This window comes from Cebus imitator, unplaced genomic scaffold, assembly GCF_001604975.1.
Source record: "Cebus imitator isolate Cc_AM_T3 unplaced genomic scaffold, Cebus_imitator-1.0 Scaffold284, whole genome shotgun sequence".
Classification (NCBI taxonomy): Eukaryota; Metazoa; Chordata; class Mammalia; order Primates; family Cebidae; genus Cebus; species Cebus imitator.
The window spans coordinates 347,926-368,604 of NW_016107599.1; the positions used below are offsets into that span (position 1 = coordinate 347,926).

The window sequence follows — 20,679 nt, forward strand, 5'->3', positions numbered from 1 at the left end:
AATCACGCCATGGTCCTTGACCTTCTCCTCCCATTTCTGCTGCATTTATCATAATAAGAAATAATAACTCAGCAGTTCCCCTAATATGAAGGGCAAAACCAAATCTCTAAACAAGGTGGAAGGTTGGAACTTATAAGACACATACACACACACACACGCACACACACAAGCACACACACACGCACACACACACACGGCAGCAAGAGTCATCACCTAGATCCAGACTTCAAGCCTCATTCCCTTTTTGTGACTTGAAATAAACTACTTATTTTAGGACTTAGCATCCCCTGTCAAGAAACTGCAAGAATATATTAAAATCTTGACACCAGGATAATACAACAATGTACATCTCAACTCTAAAAATACTTCGAAGGAGAGAGAATAATTAACTCAGCTAGCATTGAAGCCTGAGCGAGTTTGGAAGACATTTACATTCTCCAGCCCCCATCCTAAGCTGAGGTCTGTGTCAGCCGTACTATTTATTTATTTATAAGATACCTTGTCTGCTTTCATAAGGAGTTGGAGCAGCCTTCTCCCATATTTAGAGCATATGCTGGGAACCAGTCTGAGTCAGACAATGACCTTCACCTGAACTCTGCCGTGAGCTGCTCCAAGAAGCAGTGATGCTGCTGGGCTCCCAGCTGTCTGAGCTGGGCTGGATGTCTCCCGTCTCAGTCCCTGCTCTCTCCCCAGCTCTTCTCCAACCTAATGGCTGATGCCTTCCTAAGGACCTGTCTAGGGACCTGGAGGAATGTCATCCTCTTGTACTGAAATGCAGATTATGTCTCGTCACCCCTCCTGTGACAATCCAGAATACAACATGACACCTTCTCTTTTTCCCTCTTTGTTACCCTCAGTGCTTAGGAAGCCTCTTTTCACGGATGCTTCTGCAGGCCCTTCACATTTTGCAAAGAATGTCTACATGTCACCGTTTCAGCTGAGATGCAGAGATTCTTAGCATCAAATTGACTTCATTAAGCCTGGCAGATATTCTAAAATTGATGCCAAATATAAAAAGATACAACCTTTATTTTGTTTTTTAAATATCTAAGACATTTTCAGGATTCTGATTCTGATTTTTAAAAATTTGCAAAATGCAGCAGAGAAGGAGAAAAGAAGAGGAAAAGAAAAGGAAGGAATTTTTATAAGATTCTTTATATTTATTCATAGCCTTCCTTAGTCCAAAAAGCATTGTAAATAGCATAAGATTTCAATATATCTGAATATTATATAATAGAACTTGTTTTGCTTTTTAAATGGATTTTTATTCCTAAATGTAGAAAAAAATTCAGCATGACAGCCAGGAATGTCTTGTTTGTGAGTTCCTGATCCCCTACCCTCCACTCTGTGTGGAGTTTGTTCCCAGAGCTGCAACCCACGCTCCTTCCCTGTGCCTGATCTGCCAAGGTGGGCAGTCCCCACACCTGCCTGCCCAGGACGCAGAGCCCTCCGCAGTCCCAAGCTTGCTCACCTTCTCTCCCTGGGGTCCTGCCACACCAGGAGGGCCAGGCCTCCCCTGGAAAAAAGAACAAAAAGGCGGATTATGACAGGCACTAGGGATACCGTGGTGGGGAGGGGGTGGTTGGAAGAGGTTGAAAGACAGCTGCAGCTCCCCTTTGCCCCTTTGTGGCTGGGCTTTTCTTCAGAAGCCAAAGTCCCTTTAGACCCAACTTTCTGGACTGTGCTTATTGCTAGAAAGTTCTTCCTCAAACTAACCTAAGCTCCGTATCTCCATGCTTTCTCGTCTGCAGTTGCACTGGCTCTACAGCACGGATGACACATTCGGAGAAAACAATGAACGCCTTCCTAAAGGACATGAGGACCTGGGCAGGAGGAAGCAGCAGCGAATAACCAGGACCTGGCCTGGCCCAGGGAGCAGAGAAGGTGGAGTGTGGTGGAGTCAAGGAAATCCTTAGAGGCGCCAAGGACTGGTGAGGTGCCAGGCAAGAGGAAAAGGGTTGCCCGGACTCTGGCCAGGATTAGTTAGGGCCACAGAGAACCCCAAGTCCCAGAGAGCTGGTGCAGGGGATGCTGAAGACGTATCCCTCCTGTTCTTCAATGTCCCTGCTGGGAAGCCTTCCACGAGTGGCCAGGAGACCACTTGAGCTTCCCCAGCTCTTGCAGGAGGGGGTGTGGGGACGGCCTGGCAGTCACAGTGCAGGGCAGTCCTTAGCCAGCGTCCTCACAGACCCCAGGGAGGGCCTGGAGGGCAGCTGCACGATCAATCTCTGTCCATGGACAGAGGGTTTGTGTAGGGAAGGATCCTAAGGACATAGACATGCACTCCAGGATGCATGCAAATCTCCCTCACTTCCTCTTTACTCTCAACAGCAAAGATCCGAGCAACCAAAGCCTCCGCAACAGCAGCGGCCCTCCTCAGGGCTGGCTTCCCCACACCCTGAGCCCCTCACCGGCAGCCCCAGGCCACCTGCCTTGCATCTGTGTGCTGGGTCACTGTTTTCCCACGCTCATCTATGGGAAGGATTCCTTTCCCTCTTGGCTATCATCAAGTGGGGTATTTCCAGTGACGAGAGCCAGGACTACCACTGAGACAGCACACGATGAATATTTTTAAGCAAATCAATAAATCGTGGTACATTTCTACCACAGACCATTAACTGATCATTTGAGTCAGGCCTTTGGTGAGTATTTTTTTAAATGGTTCCATGTTTATTATAAAATGTTGAGGAAAGAAAAGCAAGATATAAAAAGTACAGTTCCAATTTGTTACATGACAATAAATACAAATTCAGATATATGTGGGAGATGGAATGAACTATATATTATTATTTATTGTAATTCAATGGTATAGAATATATTTATGTACATATGTTTTATCTATGATTTCATATTGTATAAATATATTAATTGACAAATATGTTAAATGATGCTATGCAACATAGCATTTTACTAACTGGCTTTAACATGAATGTATGACTTCAGGTTTTAATTTTTAAATTTAAATATGTAAATGTAGTTTATTTTAGAATAGATTATATGTTCATATGGCTCAAAACTGAAGTGCATAAATATTTAAAGTCCCCTTCTGGGGGCAACCGAGCAGCAAGAACAGAATCACTGTCTTGCTGATTCTTGCAGAGATGGTCTTTATAAGTCACAGGTGTGTTTTCCCCCACACCATTCCACACTGTTCTTGATTCTCCACTGAACCACGTGCCTTGCAGACCACTCACATCAGTCCATCCAGAGTTTCTTCATGAATGTCCTGAGCATCATAGCACTCCCTGTGTCCTTGCATCCTGATTTATTTAGCTAGCTCCATATTGAGGAGAATTGAGGCTGTTTTGAATCCTTCCCTCTGGGGACAAGATTGCAATGAGTGTTGCTTACACACAAAACCTTGAAAATGTGTGCGTGGTCAGAGGCCTTTACACTATAGTAGCGCATCACCTTGCCTGATGTAAAATGGATTTCAAGTGGTCTATGCACTGGGATCCCTCCAGCTCTGGAGTTCGCAGTCAACCTACAGCCACACAGCTGGGGTCTGGTCCTAGCCTCCTGCAGCCTCCAGCTGAGCAAGGAGGATGCCCAGGTTCCGAGGCTCTGTGGAGCTTCGTGTGGGGTCCTGTTGCCCCCGTCCTCTGACCTCTGATGAAACCTAGCCCAACAGTGTCAGTACCCACCTACCTGCTGTCCTGCCTCCCCAGGCTTCCCAGGGAATCCATCCAGGCCTCGCTCCCCCTGGCAAAAAAAGGAATGGAGAAATAAAGAGCAGGTAAGTGACCACAGGCAGTGGCCCAGCACACATCCCCACAGTGACCGTCACAGACAAGGACGGCGGGGAGAAGCGGCTGTCCACACGTGTGCACACATACACATGCAGGCACGCACACACAAGTGCACACATGCATGCACATGCACGCACACACACACATACACACCAGACCTAGGCAGGATGCATATTGGAGGACGAGGAACATAGGTCAAAGGTCAGAACAACTGGATTCATCTCTCTGCTTTTCACTTTTCAAATCTGTGGCCAAGAGATGGCCTCGTGGCTTCTGTCAGCCACACTGTCTCTTCATCTCACAATTCTTCATCGGGGTCAAACAAAGCCATGGGTGAGTGGGGTCTGTAATGCAGTTCATAAAACTGCAGGCATATTTTATGCATCATTCATTTGTCCAGTAAACACGCACAAACATGCACCATGTCCCCAGTGCTCAAAATCGATGTCAGGGTGAATTGCTGGCTAGCGGGAAGCCACCATCTGCACTTTCATCTGTTTACATTCAGACGGAGCTGACTGAATCTCTTACTCCTGTAGGTCTTGAGCAAGTCACTTCACCTCTCTGAGAGCGTTTTAATTACTATGGGGATGTTAATAACCCCATCCTCAAAAGATACCTATGACTCTCAAAACAAAGGAAAAAAAGGCCTGGTGCAGTTGTTCACACCTGTAATCCCAGCACTTTGGGAGACCAAGGTGGGTGGATCACCTGAGGTCAGGAGGTACAGATTAGCCTGGCCAACATGGTGTGAAAACCCATCTCCGGTACAAATACAAAAGTTAGCTGGGTGTGGTGGCACGTGCCTGTAGTCCCAGCTGATTGGGAGACTGAGGCACAAGAGTCGCTTGTACCCAGGAGACAGAGGCTGCAGAGAGTTGTCATCATGCCACTGCCCTCCAGCCCTCTAGCCTGGGTGACAGAGTGAGACTCTGTCTCCAAAAAAAGCAAAAGATACCCGTGACCAAGTCACCTGAGAACATCGCTGCTTAGGATAGGTAGTGAATGAATGCTGTAGTCTCCCCCCAGCGGTGCCCTGGTTTTCTTGAGCCAACTCCCAGGTGCTGGTGTGTTCTAACCCTGGGTTAACTCAGACCTGCTGTTCCCAGCTGGGGTCCCTCTTCCAGGTGGGCTGCAAGAACTCAGTTGGGCAGACACTTAAAAGATGGGTTCACACTGGTCTGAACGGTCTTCCACCTGCACCCCAGCAGCCATGGCTCCCCTCTTCAGGCTGCTCAGACACAGCCACTTTGTTCCCGGCCTCCTGTTCCCGCCGCTGCCTCTGCTGCACCATTCGGGGCTCAGGTGTAGTGTCACCTCCTGACCTTTTCATCTAAATGAGAGGCTGTCGGCGGCAGTATGGGCTCATTTTCTTCTCCCTCATCTCCCTTAATTCAATTTGCATCTATTATCCGTGCACAGCACCTCCCCGCTCACACGAGGATGGGAGGGGCGCTCACTCTTTCCGTTCTTGGGTTCCCGGAGCCTCAGTGTGGGCCTGCTGACGTTTACTGAATGACCGGGAGATTATACCTACAAATTCTGTTGAACTCTCCTCTTTCTCTAGAATCTCATTTCCCAAGTGGTGATTTGTTTCTTTTTGAGGTAGGCGCTGCTCTTTCAGGATGCTGTTTTTCTTCCAGGGGTCACAGGTGCCTGGTTGTCTGCTCGTGGCTGCTGTGGTGGCTGCCCACTGGTGGACACTGATTCCATTCACTGCCACTTCCTCTGGCCGTGGCAGGGCCAGGAGGAACCTCCCGCAGGTGGGATGCACGGAAGGTTTTCTTCTTTGTGTGGCTGCTCCTATCCCTCCAGGGGCTTGCTGGCTGCCTGGGGAGTGGATCTTTCCCTTCATCTGGAAACAAATACTGAGGCTTCCCACTACTCAGGATAGGCAGAGGCTGCTTGACTCTGCATCTCCAAGTTCAGGAAACCAGTGAATTACTGACAGCTGCCCCAGGGTCCCTCCATTCCCCAAACCCATTGATGTGAACCTGGGGGTGCCCCATCCCTCTCTGGGCTCTGCAGTTTAGTTTGCAGGCCCCTGGCCTTGCATCTATATAAACTTAATCCTACATGTTTTCTGTCTTTCCGAAATTATTTTAGAATTCCAGAACGTTGATGTACACATGTATTTTCAAGCACAATTATACACTAATCTTTTAAAAAGTTTTTCCTGGTGACTCACACCTGTAATCCCAACACTTTGGGAGGCCGAGGAAGGCTAATTGCCTGAGGTCAAGAGTTCAAGACCAGCCTGGTCAACACAATGAAACCCTGTCTTTACTAAAAAATACAAAAGAATTAGCGAGGCATGGTGGGGGGTGCCTGTAGTCCCAGCTACTCAGGAGGCTGAGGCAGGAGAATTGCTTAAAGCTGGGAGGCGGAGGTTGTAGTGAGCCGAGATTGCACTACTGCACTCCAGCTTGGGCGGCAGAGTGAGACTCTATCTCAGAAAAGATAAAAATAATAAAAATAAAATAAAAGGTCTTTCCATCACATGACACTTGGGGCGAATGGTGAGAGGAGCTGCCTGGGTTTCGTCTCTGCCAAGTGATTCCACATCTGTCCCTACGCCATCCCCTTCAAACTCTTTTGAGGTTGGCAGGCCCAAGCACCAAGAGATGAGGAAACTGAGGCTCAGGGAGGTGAAGCCACTTAACCCCAGCTTGGTGTGCTGGCACTGGCGCCAGAATGAGCCCTCCTGTCCCTTCATCCTGGTCTCTTTCTACTGCCTGGGATGGGGAGGGTCAGAGCAGGGTCCCTGGAGGAGCAGGCAGGCTTCCAACTGTGGGCCTCGGACTGGTGAGTGGACAAAAGTCTCCCAGCCCACGGAATCTCACCCTCCACCTCCAGATGAGGAAACAGAGCCGTAGGGGTGCACCTTGTCCAAGGGCACACAGAAACTCAGTGGTGGCACCAGGATTCAAATCAAGGTCTCCTGATTTCCAGTCCTGGGCATGCTTCCTTGCAGCAGGCCACCCAGCTACACAACACTGTCAGGAACATGGCTGTGCTTTGGTCAAGGAACAGGCCGAGGCGGACATTGGGCCAGAGGGACTCGGTGAGTTTGTGGCGCAGGCGCGCAATTCCACGTATCATGTAAACACAGCTATGCAGCCACAACATGGGAAGGCCATCTGTGGCCCTAAGCCACTGCTGTCTGTAAAAGGTATAACTGCCCTGTTGACACTGCACATGCATGCTCAATCCCAGAGAAAGAGAGAGAGCCAAAGCCGTCCGTCTTGCAGACAGGAGGTAGCCAGGACATAGCTCGGCTTGCTTGTGCCCAGAGAAAGAGTGACGCTGCTGGCCCTGAAGGCAGGGAGAGCCGGACACGCAGCTGTGGGTCCTCTCAGCAGAGGAGCTGCTGGGCTAAGCAGCCGAGACAGCAGACAGTGTGAGAGCAAGCTGCCGCTGGGAGAGCAGCATAAGAGCCAGTGGAAGTGAGCTGCCGATGAGAGAGCTGCTGAGCAAAACTACATTTCCCCTACCTCTGGCCCCTGCCTGTTCTTTCAGCTATCTGCTCATCCAGCCCTCCCCTCCAGCCTCAGCATGGGCTGGACCCTAACCCTGAGTATGACATTTGGCATAGCAGTGGACCCGACAATCACCTGGACTCCGGCTCTCCCACAGGCCTCAGAGCAAGGCAAAGTGTGCCTGTTGCCCAAGTCCCTGTTTCTTACTTCCCTGCACTTGCAGATCAAGATGAGTGGGTCAAGAGCCAAGATTTCCTCTGACTGCAACTTAGGACAGCTGCAGGCGCACAGAGAGGGCCTGGCTGCACCGGGGGGCAGCAGTGGGCACTGTTGATCAGCACGTGACAGAGGGGCCAGGTGGACGTGGCTGCGGGCCTGATGGATGGGTGGTCATCAGCAAGGGACGAGAGGAATGAGAGAGGATAGATGAGGGAAGGAAATAAGCTGAGAAAGAAGAATGGGGAACACTCAGAGACAGAGAGAGATAGAGAGAGACAGAGTCTGAGTAACCCAGAAAAACAGAGATGGAGAGACAGAGGGAGAGGCATAAAAAGAGACAGAGACAGATGGAGAGACAGGAGAGAGATAAAGAGACAAAGGGAGACAGAGAAGGAGAGGGACAGTTAGGCAGGCACAGACAATTGATGCAGAGAGACTGAAAGAGACAAGGCAGAAGACAGAGTTTGATTCACAGACACAGGGACAGGGAGAGAGACAGAAGATGTAGCTTTCAGAGCGCGGTCTCAAACTGAAATGCCCGCCACAGCATCTGAGACAGGTGGGGGGACCATGCCGCAGCGTGGGGCCATCTCAGGCCACACTAGGGCACCCGCGCCCCTGGCAAGCCCTCCACTCAGACCTACTGCTGCATGTCTTTGCTGGCTTTGCTAGCACCGCACCGGCCACACAGGCACAGCTGAGTGCAGGCTTCGGCTCCTGCAGACCGAGAGTGAGACCCCCCGCTCCTGGGTGGAGGGGGTGTGGGTGGTGGTCAACCACACAATTCAGACCCAAACCCTGGCTCTCCCACACTCCAGCTGTGTGAACTTGTACCAGTTCCTTAGCAGCTCTGTCACTCAGTTTCTACAAATAAGGAGCATATTAATATTTACCCAGCAAAGCTGCCGTGAGGACCATGTGAGGTAATCGACGTGAAATGCTAACTCTGCCTGGCGCTTGGAAATTGTGCATGAGAAACCGGTTAAGCCAAACAAAGGGTGACTGTGTGGATGGGCTTGGGGTTGGGAAAGAAAGACAAAAAATAACGTGGAAGGGACCAGCAAGAGGGGAAAAGCACAGAAGGGAAGGGACAGGTGCTGGGGACAGAAGGGCCGGGAGAGCAGTGAGGAGTAGCCAGGCCTGGTTCGAATCCCGACTCTGTCAACGGCCAGCTGCCAGCTGGAGAGAAGCTGCCCCTCTCTGGGGCTCCAGTTCCCCACTGGGGTGAACAAAACACAAACCAGGGAAAACGTGCATGCCGAGAACGCTAAGATCTCTATTCCCCACATCTGGACTCAATAGGGAAGTATGAGCTTGTGCAAATGAAAGAGGCCTGGACCTCTGCTCTGAGAACCAAGTGCTGAAATGGGCACTACCTCAATGGCATTTCAAGCAATTGCGGGGCATATGGTTCCCATTTCCAGGAAGGAAAACCGCGTCTCCAGGCAGCGCACCACCCTGGCCCCATCCTGGCTGCAAAGCCCACTGAGCCCCTCCAGGCCAAGGCCATTTGCTGCGGTTCTGAGTTGCTGACAGCAGAGGGCGCTCCCACTCCACTGAAAGCAGAAAACCGCGGTGGCCAGTGCCTGAGGACTGTGAAACCTTGCTGGGGACAGGCACACCCAGAGCAGGAGGGAGACGTGGTCTTTCTTCTCCTTCTCCCTCACATACAATAAACGGTTCATATAACATTGGTGCAGGAGCTGAGCGTATTGAGTACTTTCCCCAGAAACCGGCTGCAGCCCCTTTGTGCCTTTGATGAGCAGGATGGCCCATGCATCCTCCAGCTTCTTGCAGACAGGGCCTGAGCCCACCCGCCGCACATCCTCCCCACAGCCGCCTAGCCCTCCGCCTCCACCTCCATCCAACCCATCTTCTCTCCCATTGCCAAAGTGGTCTCCCCAGAATCCATTTCTGGACATCCCTCCTTTCCCAGCCCCCCACGGTGCCCATGGCCTGCAGGACCCACCGCCTCCCAGCCTGGCAGCGTGGGACCCTCTGCAAGTGTCTGGCTCACTCCCAGCCACAGCTGCAGTCCTACGGCACTGTTCTTTGCCACCAAAGCTCATTCCTGCCCGAGCCTGCCCCCAGCTTGACCACAGGATCGCCTCTTTCTAGAAAGCGCACCTTCCAGTCTCCTCTCCGCCAACCAACATCAGAAGGCAGCAGAGGCCGGTGGGAGGGCGGGCGCTCTGGGGGAGACCTGGGTGCTACTGTCTCCTGTGCTAATCCCACAACCTTTGACAAGTACTCAAACCCCTAGCTATCACAATGGACTTGTCTGTTAAACAGGAATATGTAAAGTACCCTTCATTTGTTGTTTCCTGGTTCAAGTTTGTGAGATAATGAAGGTGAAATTCCAGGCACTTAGACCACCACCCACGGCACAGAATGCCATTATGGCCGGCGTGGTGGCTCAGGCCTGTAATCCCAGCACTTTGGGAGGTCAAGGCGGGCCAATCAGAAGGTCAGGAGTTTGAGACCAGCCTGGCCAACACAGTAAAACCCTATCTCTACTAAAAATACAAAAAATTAGTTGGGCATGGTGGTGGGTGCCTGTAATCCCAGCTACTCAGGAGGCTGAGGCAGGAGAACTGCTTGAATTCGGGAGGCGGAGGTTGCGGTGAGCTGAGATTGCACCATTGCACTCCAGCCTGGGCAACAGAGTGAGACTCCATCCCAAGGAGAGAGAGAGAGAGAGAGAGAATGCCATTACACCCATCACAACCCAACTCAAATGCTACCTCCCCCACGAAGACTGTCCTGTCTCTTGCCTCTGCAGCCCCTCCAGAAATGGCTTCTCTTTCTTCTGCAATCCAGCTTCCACCTCATCTCTCCCCCTATCCCGACACACAGGCTCTCCCCCTCCTATACTCTGCAAGTCTCACCCCCTCCCAGGCTGTGCGTTTAGGGGCAAGGCCTGGATCTGATCTGTCTCCTTCCCCCTGCAGGGCCTGGTGTGCAGTGATGCTCAAAACACGAACGAACGCAGGCACTGTACTGACCGATATGAACTTAGCCTTTCAACCGTGAGCTCCCTACTGCACTCAGACCACGTAACGTGTCCTCAGGAGAGGAAGATGAATGAAACAATCTTCGGGCAGCCCACATCCACCCAATCATGTTACTGTGCTCAGACAACAAAGGAATCCACGCCCTCACCCTGTGGTCTCCCTGGGAAGGGGGAAGATGGCATCTTAGGAGCTGAGAGCCATCCTGGGTCCCCCCACCCAGATGCCTCCACACTAATGATGTCCATTCCTAGGGACCTCCACCCAAAAGACTGCCTCGTCCTCATGGTGGGGACTCCACCACCATCCTGTTCTAGGAGCAGTGCATCCTTAGGTGCCTCAGGATGAGTCCTGGAGTTACCCAGGGACTTGGAACCTGAGATCTCAAGCTGCCAAACTTCTGCTCCATAAAGGCAACAGGGGAAGATGAATGTGGGCATCTCTAGGCACCCAGCACACAGCGGGTACCCAGTAAATACTGATCACAGTCACACTTAGTGGGTGACACTGGCAGCCCCTCAAGAGCAACACGAATTGGGGGTGAGACTTATTGATGGCTTTTTATAAGGCTGAGTTGGGAGTCAAAATGGAAGAGAAAGAGGTGCCTACTTCTGCAGGGTGGATCGTGCCTTCAGTCCCTTCAAAACGCCAACTCCCCCTGTTCATTGCTAAGGGAGCTTCTACCAGGTGCCAAGCCCTATCTTGCTCTCATGGCTCATTGGATCCTTAGAGCCACTGGCCCCGAGAGGCATCACCATCTTGAAATGTCAAATACAGACATAGAGGCCAGTGAGGTCCAAGGCTTGTCGAAGGTCCCTGCACTGGTGGAGGCGCAGCCAGGGTGAGAGCCTAGCTCCTCTGATTCCAAGGCTGGCACTCTTCCCATTTAATGAAGCCTCCCTCACTCTGGGCCCTGTGAGACTTCTGGGGAGCCTCAGGACTGGAATGTTTATAGCCACCCAACATTGTCTGGGGGACATGGTTTTCTAGAAGGAAACAGGGTCCTCAGCACCCAGTGCTTGGCCCTTTTCGTGAGCAGACTCCTCTCTGTACCTGGCTGGATTCACCTTATGATTTGCCCAGCAGCCCGTGGACAGCCCACTCGGGTTCTGCCACCTGGCCCTACTGATACCTCCAGAGGCTTCAGTCACCTCGCTGTGCCTATAGAGACATGATCTGGAAAACCCCCAAAATGAAGGGCTGTCTCCCTGCTTTACAGTGAAGCCCTGGGGATGTTAGAAGTTGGCCTCAGTGATGGACGATGGTGGCTCTCTCTGCTAAGGTGCAGCTGGGGCACTGTCCCACCCCATGCTGGGCAAGGCCAGGCAGCTGGAAGGGCTTTTTCCCAAGGGAAGATGGAAAGCTTCTTCTTGCTGATGTAAGAAACCAGAGGTTCCTGAAAAAATAAACTGTAAGCACCCACCAACACAAGAGCTGAAAAGGGCATACAGCATCATGCCACCCAGGTTCTTCCTTGGACAAGTGGGGAAACAGAGGCACAGAGAGGAGCCAGCTCTCCTCCAAGTCACTGGCACGTCAGCAAGGGCGTTGGAGCCAGCGCAAAGCTGACCTTCAGAGCTGCGAGCTCATCCTCGCCTCTTCTCTGCGTCTGCTTCTCTTTCTCTCTCTCCTCAACCCCGTATATAAAGCACAAGCTGCCCAGAGCTGTTCTAAGCTTTTCGTAAATATTAACTCATGGAATCCTCATCATATCCTTATGAAGTAGATAAAATCACTCTCTGCAGTGAAGAAACCTGGGACTCGGAGGTTAAATAATTCTGCACAGGTCACACGGCTGGCAGAGTCCAGAGCTGGGATCCATGCAGGCTCCAGGATCACGGGGCAGGGCCTTCCAACCACGGCCGTGTCACCCGGTGCCAGCTGCAGGGACTCAGAGGCTGAGGAGGGCATGGCTGAGGTTCCTCCCTGCAGCTCACCAGGGGGTGGTCCTGCCTTCCTGAGCTTACGCCAGAGGACCCTCCTGCAGCAGGTAGCACTACGGCCGGACCGGAAAGGAGACAGTCTAGGGGAAGCGGGCCCGTGTTGTGCGTTTCCAGCAACACTTCAGGCCTGGTAGCCATAGCTGGGGAGGCCCAGCTGCGGAATGAGGAGTTTCTGGCTCCTGCCCGCTTTCTACCAGGCCATAGGGTGCCGGGAAACCCATGGCCTCTGGGCTCAGTCTCCCCTGCAGTCAGGAGAGCTCCCGTGGCTCCTCTACAGTCCTTTCCAAGTCTGGTAATTTAGGATTTTGATGGAACCGTGGTGTTTCTTGACGGAACAAAAGTCTTAAAGCAAGGCTGCAAAAGCTTGCTGGAAAAGGATCCAAGTCTCCATGGAAAAAAGCCTGTTGCTTCCAACAGTGTTTTGGTAAGACTAAAACACTGAGCGTGTCCAGACTGGACTTCTCCTGAGCAAGTGGGAAAAGAAAGAAATGTGTGTGAATGTGTCTGTTACGGGCCCGACACTGTCCGTTATCCACCTTCCAACTGGCTTCAGAGAAGACATGAATATTTCCATCCTGCTGGTGAGAAAACAGTCTCCCGTAGCTGCAGCGGCTGTCTCAGTGGCAGACCTGGCCCCCCAGGGCCTGTGGAGAGCTGTTCACTTTTTTGGGAACGCCGACTGCACCCCACCTCGGAAGCTCAGCTGAAGCCCCCGCAGTCTCCAGGAAGCACAGGATCATGTTGGGATGGAGACGGCTCCCGCTCTGAGCCCTCGGTGAGTGTTTTCTCCCTCTGACATTCCCTGGCTAATGTGGCGTGGTCCATGCAGCTTCCTGCTGGCTGTCTCCTCTACTCCTAGGCTTCCTCTAAGCCTGAGCCCCACAGCACATCCTCTAAACCCACCCGCACGTCGCCAGAAAGCCCCAGTCCACACACCTGTGAGTGAAGGCCCTCTCCACGCTGAGCTCATCTTGTTCCCGCACCATCTCTCACCCGGACTCAGGGCTCGCCCGTGTGTCAACAGAGGACTGGTCAGGGACTGTGCTGCAGGTGCAGCTCAGGCAGGGAAGACTCAAGGTGAATAAGGAGCGTTATGTTAAAAAATCCAGGGGCCTACATACGCGTGGGGGTGGGTGACTGAAAAGCAAACAAATGCCCTGTGGGTGACCAAGATTATCAGGGTGAAAAGTAGGGGGTTCTAGTGGCACAGAAGCAGAGGCTCTGGGACAAGCCAGGGAAACCCAGGAAGACTTCTGAGCAAAATGCTTGAGCAAACAGTGTTTCCAAAAAAAAAAAACCATTTCTATGCAAATCTTTGTGGCTGGATGGCTGGGTGGGGGGCACGCAACTGAAGCAATGAATAGAATACAGGAATGGATACGTCCATTCGCCTTTCACATATTTCTAATCAGACTGTAGGTTCCTTAGGTCAGATATCATGCTTATAGTTTTTGGATTATTTATGGTTTTATCAGCCAGGCATGGTGGTGCACGCCTGTAGTCCCAGCTACTCAGGAGAGGCTGAGGCAGAAGAATCGCTTGAACCTGGAAGACGGAGATTGCAGTGAGCTAAGATCACGCCACTGCACTCCAGCCTGGGTGATAGAATGAGACTTCATCTCAGAAAAAAATAAAATAAAATAAAAAATAACAACAAAAACCCCATCGTTTTAGATTTCTTCAGAATTTCTTCAGAGTTTCTTCCTGAGGCAGAGGGCACTGCAGGGCTGCGGTGTGCCTCTGCAAAGCCTGGGCACTGTGTGTGGCCTGGCTGGGGACAAGCCCCCAAATTAAAATAGATGTGTTCTTTAAAAACAAACAAACAAACAAACAAAAAGTTCCTTTTGCACTTCAGTGCTGTGTGACTTACACCCACTTCCTGGACTGCTGACGCATAGAACAGAGAACCCAGATGAGGCAAACAAGCCTCCAGGAGCAGAACCACCATGGGCCCCCGAGTGGCCTCCCCCTGGCAGGCTTGGCCCAGCCCCAGATTCAGGCAAGTCTGTCTGGGGAGCACTTTCCCAGGCTGATCCCAGCTTCCAGCTTCCCCCCCAACCCAGGTACCACATTGGTACTGGATCTGGTTCTGATGACCAAGGCGCTAGGGGTCTTTGGCTTCCATATCCCCTTCAGATACAGCTGCCTCTTGTCGTGATGCAACTGGGCTCCGCCTGTGCTGCTGTCCTTTGGGGGGTTCCCAGGCCACGGATTCATCTACGTCCTTACAGGGGATCTAGCTTGGGATTTGAAGGAGTCACCTCTTATTCACTTATTCATTCAGCAAATGAATCTCAAAGGCCACCTCTGCCCCGGCTGGACAGTAAGCACTGTGCACCTGCAGCTGGCTGTGGAGTTGACTTCGTACATATCCACCACGTGTTGGCAGGCATTTCCTGCTAAACCCCTGGGACCCTGTGCCTCAGCCTCCCTAGACACGGCCTACACTGGGCACTCTGTGGGTGCTGCGGGAAGACTGGATGCGTGGAAGCTCGTTACAGACTCCAGGCCAGGGACAGCCTCCACCCCTGACTGCACCCTCAACTGACAGCCAGTGTGGACCCCACATGCCTGGGCCTCACACCTGAATCACTGCTGAGCCAGCCACACACTTTGGACGTGAGTCTCAACCTTCTTCTGGCTTCTGCAGCGCAGCCCTGCTGTGGGGAAGTTCCGCAAGCCCCACTCACTGCTGCACAGGATTGAAATAAGACCCCTGCTTGCTCGAGCACCAGAGCTGCACAGCAACCCACACTTCTGTTACCCAGAGCCTCAGTTACTCCAAAGGCCACTTTTATGTCCTCACAATGTGAAGGAAGGAGCAGAGGGCTCACAGAGAAAGCAAACAAATGACCAGCAAACAAATCTACAGAAACAAGTGAAAACTCTCAGAAGAACCAACAAATGCAAATCCTAATGACCAGGGTAGGAGGTAGGAGTTTTGCTTATTAAAGTTAAAATGATTAAAATTTAATATACAAACAAACAGAAATCATGTTTGGGAGCCTGCGCTGGGGAACAAGGCCAGTCCCTGCCTCCCTGAATGAAAAGGAACCTTTCGGAAAGCAATGCGAGCGTGGGCGTTCAGAGCCATCGGCAGGTTCATTTGCTTTAACCAATAATTTCACTTCTGGGAAAGCAGCCTAAAGAAATAGTAATAAATTTGAAAATAAATAAATAAAGCCTTAAGTTTAAAAATGTCCATCAAAGCATTGCTTTTTTTTTTTTTTTTTACACCGAGTCTCACTCTGTCGCCCAGGCTGGAGTGCAGTGGTATGATCTCAGCTCACTGCAGCCTCCGCCTCTTGGGTTCCAGAAATTCTCCTGCCTCAGCCTCCCAAGTAGCTGGGACTACAGGTGCATGCCACCATGCTGAGCTAATTTTTTGTATTTTTTAGTAAGGACGGGGTTTCACTGTGTTATCCAGGATGCTCTCCATCTCCTGACCTCCTGATCTACCTGCCTCGGCCTCCTAAAGTGCTGGAATTACAGTGTGAGCACTGGGCAGCATGGTTTTTAAAAGTGAAAAACTGGAAACGATTGTAAGTGATCAATATCTGGACAGTAGGTACCTGAATTATGGCTTATTCACTCAAGGGAATGCTGTGCCGTCACTTAAAACAACCTCTAAAGACTTCATGGCAGCACGGAGAAAACACTGCATGTCAGAACAGCAAACAGGACACACCATGGAATAAAGGCTGTGAGGCTGTGGAAGGAGACTTCCCGTGTGAGGATCTTCACGGGAAATATGCTTCTGTGCCCACTGCAGTTGTATCAGGATGGCAGGATTACAGGCTATGTTTTGCTATTTTTTAAATATGTTACACTTAAATGAAGGATAAAGAACCAGTCCTTATAGAACTAGAGAGTCACATCCTGCAGGAAGACAGGATGGGGCAGACTCCAAAGGAGCGTCTCAGACATGGGCTAGGCAAGAGGGCCTAGCCCCAGCTCTTGGGATCCATTGCTCCAGGTCAAAAGGAACTCAGTGAATGGGCCTGGGAAGAGAGGACTGAAAATCCAGCACCAGCTGCCATTTGGGAAGGTGGAGCTGGGTTTGGATTCACAGTGCTTGGGCAGAGACCCCCGCTCCCCAGTGGAACCTCGAGCCAGCAACAACAGCAGCACACGTGGCGGAATCCAAACGGAGGACTCGTCCACTGCTGCCTGGCAGCTGTCACAAACAGCCTCCGCCTGGCCTCAGACATGTCGGTTGCCATGGTAATCTACATCCAACAGCCCAAGCGTAGGCCAGTTCACAACACTTGGTGACAGTGGCTCAAATGCAGGTCACCAAGGCCACTCCTGTCACCCCTCACCCTCCCTTTTGTTTGAGAGCCCAGGTAACTGAGGAGCGGGGAAGTTATGCAGCTTGCCAAGTAAGATGCCAGCCCTCTGAGGCAGCAATGGGGAGTCTGGAGTCCAATCCAGGGCTCTCTTAAAACCCGTCTGGTCTGGAAACCCTAAATTTTGCCCTGGTGCAGAGAATGACAATACCTGCAGGTACCGAGACCACAGCCTTCCCAGCACAACTTATATTTAGGGTGGGAAATTAACACGCTCTCTGCGCCAGCCCTTGCCTGCCACATGCACATGCATGCACAAACATACATGTACACACATAGGCATGCATGCACTCACACACAAGCATACACAGAGCGATGGTCCCAGGTACCCTCTCCCTCTTTTCTGTGGAAAGCCATATTGATAAATGAGCACAGACTGTAAATACCTTTTCTCCTCGAGTTCCCTTTTCACCTCGTTCTCCTTGGAGACCCTGCCGGGAAAATTAAAAAAAAGAGCAGTGACCCAACATCTTAGTCTGGCTTCTCTGTGCTCACCATGGGAGGGTCTGTGGAGAAGCTGCCTGGCACTTCCAGCCCAGGGTGGCAGGGATGGTGACAGTGAAGACCCCATCTCCCTGTGTGGTCTAAGGCCACAAAGCAGCCACTGTGTGATCTGGGCCTAGGCAGCAGAGGCAGGCCACTTCCAGAGTGAGACCTGAGTTCCTGGGCTTGTCCCTTGGCTTAGGCTATCCAGGTCCTCATGGTCATAGATTGGGACATAGCCTGGCTCCTGAGCTCAAGTGATCAAGGACAGAAATGTGGCTTCAGAGTCAGTTTCCCCCATCATACCACGCCCGTGATGCCTCGACCCTGGTTCCCAGGTTCCCAAAACTGAATCAAAGAATGGCTCCTTTAAGCCAATGCCCCTCCTCCCTCAGGGATAGGGTCAGTGTCTATCCCTATTGCTCATCCCACCTTCATCTAGAGCAACACCCAGACCCTGTGCTGTGGACTCCCTGCCCCTCATGTGCAGACGAGGTGGGAACGTCAGCCAGGATGTGGGGTTCTCTGGGTGCAGGATCTAAAACATGACACCCCTGTTCCACCCTACCCCATCATTCATGGTCACTCCATCCTCTTACCATGCTTTACTTTGTTGACGGTACTCAGCCCTGGATGCTGCATTTTCTGCCTCCCTCAAGTAGAATGGAAGCCCCACAAAGGCAGTTCCTTCAATATGGTATCCCCAGAGTCTAGAGCAGAGCCTGCCACATGGTAGGCACTAATACTCATTTGTTAAGTGAATGACTGACTCAGTGAGTGACTATGTCGATCCCTCATCTAGCACAGGAACCTTGGAGGGGTTGTGTCTGAGGGCTATTGCCCCACTCTGAGAAGCAGAAGGCCCAGCAGTGCATGCCCTGCTCTTCCCAGGTACACAAATCACCCAGTCAGGCACTGGGGCCGCCCATACGAGCTGATTTGAAAGCATAGCTTCTCCCAGGCAGTGGCCTGCAGGTCAGGCAATGGCACAGGGCAGGGCCTGCTGGATAGGCAGGAACGTGTCCTATTTAACTATGAACTCCCTGTGGGCTCCACTCTCTTTTCTCACCTTTCTTGGAGAGGAGACCCTGGGGCATTCAATGGAAAGATGGCAGAGATAGCAGGTAGCACCCAAACATCCTTGTTGATTTCAGGAATGATACACACATGACCTAGATAGAGTACAGGGCCCAGGCCATGGATGCTGTCCTAAATAGTAGAACATCTGCAGGGCCATCCAGGCCTAGAGAATGAGCGGACATCTTTGCTGTTATAATTTCATCAAATATTTTGGCCAGACACACAGAGGTCAGAGGTCTTCAGTGTCCCCCTGGTAACCCAAGCTGCTTTGTAAATGACACTTTACATGGCTTCATTTGAAGAGAATCTCAAATCTTTTTTTTCACTTTAAGTTCTGGGCTACACGCTCTGAACATGCAAGTTTGTTACATAGGCATACATGTGTCATGGTGGTTTGCTGCACCTACCAACCTGTCATCTAGGTTTTAAGCCCTGAGTGCATTAGGTATTTGTCCTAATGTTCTCCTTCCCCTTGTCCCCACCCACTGACAGGCCCCAGTGTGTGATGTTCCCCTCCCTGTGTCCATGTGTTCTCATTGTTCAATTCCCATTTATGAGTGAGAACATGCGCTGTTTGGTTTTTCGTTCCTGTGTTAGTTTGCTGAGGATGATGGTTTCCAGCTTCATCCATGTCCCTGCAAAGGACATGGATTCATTCTTTTTTACGGCGTCATAGTATTCCATGGTGTATTTGTGCCACATTTTCCTTATCCAGTCTATCATTGATGGGTATTTGGGTTGGTTCCAAGTCTTTGCTATTGTAAATAGTGCTGCAATGCACATATGTGTGCTTGTGTCTTTACAGAGAATCAAGCATAGTGTTAGATGTTCAAGAAGCCATTTTGCTCCTTGTATACCATATCTGTTTGTTCATCTCTTTATTCATTGGACCTACTGAACACCTATTATATGTCTGGCACTGCTCCAGGGGCTAAGAATTCAGTAGACTCCACCCACCCTTCCTCCAAGAGTACAGGACTGAACAGGCTAGGGAAAATAAATTATTTAGATTAAGGATCAAAAAATCCTGGAATGCTGGCTAAAAATGCAGATTACTGGGATCTACCCACTTTGTTATGTGAGAAAGGGGTCCCAGGAATATGCATTTAAACTTGTTCTCTGGGTGATTCTTATGGACTGTAACATCTAAGTATTTCTGGTCTAAGAAAGGAGAGACCAACCCTTCATTGACATCAATAAGGCAAAACAGCATTATTGTCTAGATGCAGGTGGAGGAACTTGCTAGAACCTGGTTCTTGGTTCCTGGAGAAGGGGTAGAGCCCCTGCCCAGACAAGTGCCTTCACTTACAGGAGCTCCGCCATGTCCGGGAAGTCCAGGTGGTCCTTGGGGCCCCTGCAGAAGAGCATTTACAGAGAAAAGTGTCGCGGATGGAAGGGAAAGGCAAGCGCAGCGGCACAGCTCAGCAGTCCCAGGTACGGTGACAAGAACAGCCGCCTCTCATCCCACCACGTGCTGCCCGTACTGCTCACGCGGGTCTCACCAGCAGACACCCCCCCGACCTTTGCTTCCCTTCTCTTTTCAGAAGTCATGCTATCTGCTGCCTGGTGGAGCCCTGATTCACACCCAGATACTCTTGACTTCAAGGAACAGCTAACGGTGTCTGCCTATGAGCCACCACGAGGCCAGATGCAACCATTCCATTTCATTCTCCCTGGGCCCCTCAGCCTCCCCAGATCAGGCCTGGATATGTTCACAGCTTCTGAAACATTACAACTGATTCCCGTGGCTCATGATTCACACTTTGCCATGGGCTCAGTACAGCCTGGACAAGTCCCAACACAGAGCCCCGCAGAAGTCTGCAGACCTGGAGGCGCCTCTGCTACCCAGACCGTGCAAGGCTATTGCCTCTGAACAACTAGCTTGAAAATAGCTATGAAAGGCTGCTAAAATAACAACGTGCATTCATTCCACCAAGGCCATCCCAATTTTTCATCTAGCCTACTGCAATAAAAATATAGTAGATAAGGAGAAACACACAATGCACACATACATGCATTCAGCACTTCTTTAACTTTAGCGGAAAACAAATGACATTAGTATAGTCTTCAGGACCACAAATAGGGGAATGGTATGTATTACAATACACCCATATGAATGTGACATATTATTGTATCCATATATGATTGGATACATCCAACACATCCAATTCTGTGCATTGATTAAGAGAACGTATGGGGCCCATCTGTATTTACATAGAAAGATGCTTTTCAAGTCTTGTTAAATGGCAAAGATAAATGACTAAGTATGATATAAACACATTTTTGTAATCATTTAAGAAAAATCACTTCTATGTGGATATACACACACAAATGTGAGCACAGCTATATGAGAAGGGGAGGCAGGG

General features: G+C 50.8%; 1 protein-coding gene across 1 annotated transcript in view; it reads right to left on the reverse strand.

The window, feature by feature from the left end:
- Positions 1 to 20,679, reverse strand: part of COL22A1 (collagen type XXII alpha 1 chain) — a 320,119-nt gene that overhangs the window by 165,529 nt on the left and 133,911 nt on the right. The window contains exons 15-18 of the mRNA XM_017501684.2: positions 19,623 to 19,667; positions 17,137 to 17,181; positions 3,649 to 3,702; positions 1,472 to 1,516 (exon numbers count right to left, since the gene is read on the reverse strand). Of these exons, the coding sequence (XP_017357173.1) occupies positions 1,472 to 1,516; positions 3,649 to 3,702; positions 17,137 to 17,181; positions 19,623 to 19,667 (189 nt within the window). The remainder of the gene's footprint in view (positions 1 to 1,471; positions 1,517 to 3,648; positions 3,703 to 17,136; positions 17,182 to 19,622; positions 19,668 to 20,679) is intronic.